This window comes from Pollicipes pollicipes, unplaced genomic scaffold (assembly GCF_011947565.3).
Source record: "Pollicipes pollicipes isolate AB1234 unplaced genomic scaffold, Ppol_2.1 Scaffold_4740;HRSCAF=5597_pilon_pilon_pilon, whole genome shotgun sequence".
NCBI classification, from domain to species: domain Eukaryota; kingdom Metazoa; phylum Arthropoda; class Thecostraca; order Pollicipedomorpha; family Pollicipedidae; genus Pollicipes; species Pollicipes pollicipes.
In genome coordinates, this window is record NW_023596545.1 from 26,529,028 (window position 1) to 26,533,763 (window position 4,736).

Here is a 4,736-nt window from a genome sequence, read left to right on the forward strand (position 1 = left end):
GAAGATGTCGGATCACCAGTCATATTTGTTGGATTATCCGTTATTACGGCAAATGCCGGATCGGCGCCCCTGCGCCCTGACGCCGAAGCTGCAATTTAAAAAATGACAACCAAAGCCAAACGTTTCAATTTGCACAAAGCCGAAATCGGGGCAAGCCGTGGAAAATGGTGCAAAGCCTAGGCTTGTGGGAATGACATCACCGAATCCGAAGCCATTAGGAAAACGGTGGTTTCTCGCATCCACTTTCTCTGCATGCTTGACAGTGGTCTTATGTAGTACTCACAGCTTGGTATCCGTAGCTTGTCTTTTATCCTTGTTCGTGCCATACCATCACGTACAAGAGCCGATCATCGTGTATTCCCGGTGACACTCACACCACGGCTCTGCTGAACACGTGCTCGGCTGCGCCGGCTACACAAGTCGCCGACAGCCGGGCCACCGCCAGCTACACGCAATAAGACTATATTTCGTTCACACCACATGTCTCGCTTGTGTACACCTCACAGTGGCCGCGGGCCCGGGGGAGCCCGGGCCGCGCGGCGCCTCCTCCCGGACACGCTGCCACCGCAGCCGCCGCTACTCCAGCGCCGGCAGCGGCTTGCCCTCCACCAGCTTGAACCAGTGACCGCACTCGCAGCGCTTGGGCTCGCCGGCCTTCAGCCACATGTAGTTGACGCAGGTGGCGTCCTCCTCACACACGCAGCCGACGATGCGGCACTCGAACCGCGACGGGATCAGGTTCGGGTTGTCCTTGGTGCCGGCGCCGCGGTAGTAGAGGCCCATGTCGAACGGATCCTGTCGGGCAACGAACCATGGTTAGTCATCGGGCCGATAGCGGTGATGGCGGCGAGGGTGGGGGGGGGGGGGGGGCATAATGGGCGGAGTGACCGGCAGACGCGTGGTACTCACGGGCGATTTAGGACAATGGCAACAGCATTTGACGTGAACAGAAACGTACCTTGTAACTAGCATCTTTCCAGACAACGGCGTACATAAATCAACGAACGCGTCTCGCACGTGACCCGACCCGGCAGACCAACTAAGCGGTGTGAAGCAAGCTGAGCCGAGCACGTAAGGTGGCGTTGCGGGAAGCAGAGCAACACGCGCACACGGGCGACGGCCAATGCCGACCACTCGCAGACCACCTGCCCAACTCACATTGTTTCCCGCCCGCCGGGCGAGCATCTCCTGCTTCTCGAAACCGGTCGCGTGCTCGAACGGGTCCGGCATCACTGCAACAGAGGAAGGCGCGCGTGACGCTTGTGAGAGCTGACACCCAACACCAGGCATGCTGCTGGTTGCAACAAACTGAGGCAGCTTTTTTAGCTGAGACAATTTGGTACCACATATTACTTTTGGTGACACAAAAAAGCAATGACACCAGGTAGGAACATGTACATACAATATACAACTTGTGGTTATGAACTAGTGAGCACATGATGGTTGCAACCCTCCAGGAGGAAAATGGTGGGTGTACAAGTACTACAAATGACCTCAATGTTTAAGTGCATCATTTTTCAGTCTGTATCAGCAATGGCTAGAAAAGAACAACATGCTGCCAACCAAATGCAATGACTGTGATAACTTATAAGCAAATGCATGCATCAACAATATCCCTTGTTTTTCTTTCACTGGACCTGCATGACATGTTTTATGTCCTTCTTCACTGCAGGCTATTTTCACAAATTAAATGCATTAAGATGTCAATACTTGCACAAAGTCATGGAAGGTGCCAAAACCTACCAACTCTACTACTTTCAGAGCTACTCATAACAGATACTGATATACACAACTTTGCAAGTGCCTTGACACCTATTTCCTTGCATGGGTTACCAATGCTTTGCTGGGCACTACAATTTCCAGTTCAGAAAGGTTGAAATTTGTTGCAATTACCACAATCAGCTGGCAATTTACATCCAGATACATAATCTGACTACAATAATCATGGTGAGAGACCATCATTGGGTAAGCAATGATTATGTTGAAAATTCATTATTAGGCAAGCAATAATTATGTTGAAAATAATACTTGTCATGGTCAACTATATGTTGTTGCTTTTTTTGCTGTCCAGCCTTTTCCAGACCACCATACTGCTGGTATGTTGTCGCCTAGTTACTGTACATTTAATCTAATAAAATTAGTCATCATTAGCCACCCGCCAAGTCAAACAGGGCCAAGCTGGTTGTAAAAGAAAAATAACAAAACAAAAAATATGGGTGAATGGTAAAAAGATACATTGTAAAAGAGTAAATTAAAAGTATATAAGAAAACATAAGTGCTAAATAACCTAATTTGCAGACCTACACTGCTGGACTATGGGCTGGGCCAAAGCTTGCCCTGAACCTAACAGGAAGGGCTCTGCACCTCTGGATATTGGGTCAGGGTAAAACATAAACTTAAACCTAACAAGGCCTCTGCCTCCTAGCTCCATGGAATGTTGGATCAAGGCTAAATTGCCTTCTAACATGGGAAGCATTGGTATATTGGTGGCCAAACTGAGAACTACTGTCATGCATTAGTGTATAATTGAACTGTGTGCCTGGTATAACCATTGAAAGCTTGCATAACTATGCTTGGTTTAATATTCTGCTGTTGAGATCAGATAGCTCGGGTGTTGCATGACTAACATCAATGTTATCTACAGGACAAATATTAATGATGTATGCAGGAGTCATCAAAATTTTGTCCCTCATTTGAGGGGTTCTTTAGTATTAAAGGGAATGTTTTATAATTGAAGATATTGGAAAAAGCATCAGGTACCACAAAACAAGCTTAGTTATAGCTATTGGTATGCTTTTTAAGTAGAAAAGACTGTTGAGACAGCACAAATATCTGTTAATAATGCTCCTTGACATGTTATGGTTTGATTACATATCTTACCTTGCAAAACAGTGATGGATAGTCACTTGATATTCACTTATCAGGAAATTGCTCACACCAACACCAGGTAAAAATGCCTTAGCAATTACATTAATCTTGGCCTTGATCACAGCATCATTTATGGAATGCCAGGATTTGAATGACATTGCTACATCATAAATGTTGAGGTGACTTTGAAATACTCTCATCTGGCATGTAGCTCAAAAATAAGAAGGGTTATAAGTTTCATGAAGAGCAGGGGATGTGAACAGCACCAAAAGGTCCTCAACATGGCTATTCCAATTAACACCTCATATAAATGTGGAACACTTTTCTAATTAATATCTAATGTGTCCCTATTTCAAGTACTGCCTGGCCAGTCTAAAAAAGCCATCTTCTGTGTCACAGGCCTATGTGACACCAGTATTCTGGACCCTGAGCTCATGTAGGTAAAGCCAGGCCAGGTCAAACTGCAGCAAAAATTCAATCACTTTTGCCTGCCAAATATTCCTGAAGTAGTTTAGCCTCAAATAACCTCTGGAGCATCATAATTCCCTGAAACATGGGCTGACAATGTTCTGACATTGGTGGCAGCCATGCCCCAAACTTTGAGCACTCAGTTTTACATCATACATGTGATGCAATTTCTGTTATAATGTCACTGCTATGCTGGAGAAGTGTAGCATACAATGCATTCTTATAGTCAGTCTGCCAGCCTGCCTGCCTGCCATTACCTTCATAAAAACTGAACCCAAGAATTGAAGCACTTCATTTGAAAAGAATAAATAAGTGGGTAACACCCTTATGCAACAGTGGGGAACACACATGTAGTGCACCCAGTCACAACCCCATCATGCCGTTAACTTGTCACTTTGTGGCATACAGTCATCTAAGAGCAATTTTCAACTAACGGAACTTAGAAACTATCAAAATGGCGTAAAACATGCCAATTGATCCCGACATCATCTTCTCGACACCATGCGGCGCTCATGCGGCAGACATTTGCGACAGACGTTGGCGAAATAGCAATATCTTACTTTTGTCACATTGTGTGGCTGATACGCTGAGATATCTTCGGGTGGAGAGGCAAATTCCCCGGCGGACAGAATTCAGAGCCATTTTGCAAAATCCAAGTGTCTTCACAACGGACGGCCCCCAGACACCGCCGCGGCCACAGTTTCCCCGAGGTAAGGAAAATGGTCCGCCTCTCTATCTGAAAATTATATTCCACATCACTATCTCACTAGCTGATGGTGGGTGCTAGACAGCGAAATTCAAGGAATATGCGTTTCCAGCCTAAGGTGGATAAATGTCAGGAAAATAATATCTGTTTTCATTTGTTCTGTTATTGTCATCAACATTAAGAAAATGAGTGAGTTGCGTTTAACTCGGTTACAATGATGTAATCGGTATAAGGAAAGCACTGTGTCCTTTTAGGTGCTTTTTGCTTTTTCATATTGAAATGTACTATGTCCTTAGAACGTTATTGAAAGGTGAACACCATACGTGAAGGGTAGAATCGTTCACCGTGGGAACTTAATTTCTACGTATTCTCCTTTAAATGAAGTCATTGTTACCACCTGCCAAGAAAATTATTCAGTATTACCACCTGTCAAGAAAATAACTTCGGTCGTTTGTTTAAAAACACCTAGCTCAATGGAGCGTGCCGAGTCAGCATCTCATCCCAACTACTTATTGCAATGTGTTGGGGCTTCTGCCGCCCTGCTCAGTCGGAAAGACTGCGCGCTGAACGCGCGACCAGTACATTCTACGTAGGTGCGTCAGTACCGTTTCTTCCCTCCTGGATTTAGGGAGCGGGGGACGACTGCGGTGACAACGCATCTTCCCAACCAATACACAACGCTAGCTACGCTTAC

General features: G+C 45.7%; 1 protein-coding gene across 1 annotated transcript; it reads right to left on the bottom strand.

The window, feature by feature from the left end:
- Window positions 1-335: 335 nt before the first annotated feature.
- LOC119099066 (cytochrome c oxidase subunit 5B, mitochondrial-like) lies at window positions 336-4,055 on the bottom strand. Its single transcript, XM_037222116.1, has 3 exons — window positions 3,897-4,055; window positions 1,159-1,232; window positions 336-795 (listed from the first exon to the last, which is right to left on the bottom strand). Exons 1-3 carry the CDS (start codon window positions 3,976-3,978, stop codon window positions 577-579), a joined length of 375 nt encoding a protein of 124 aa, XP_037078011.1. The 5' UTR covers window positions 3,979-4,055; the 3' UTR covers window positions 336-576.
- Between the last annotated feature and the right edge of the window lie 681 nt (window positions 4,056-4,736).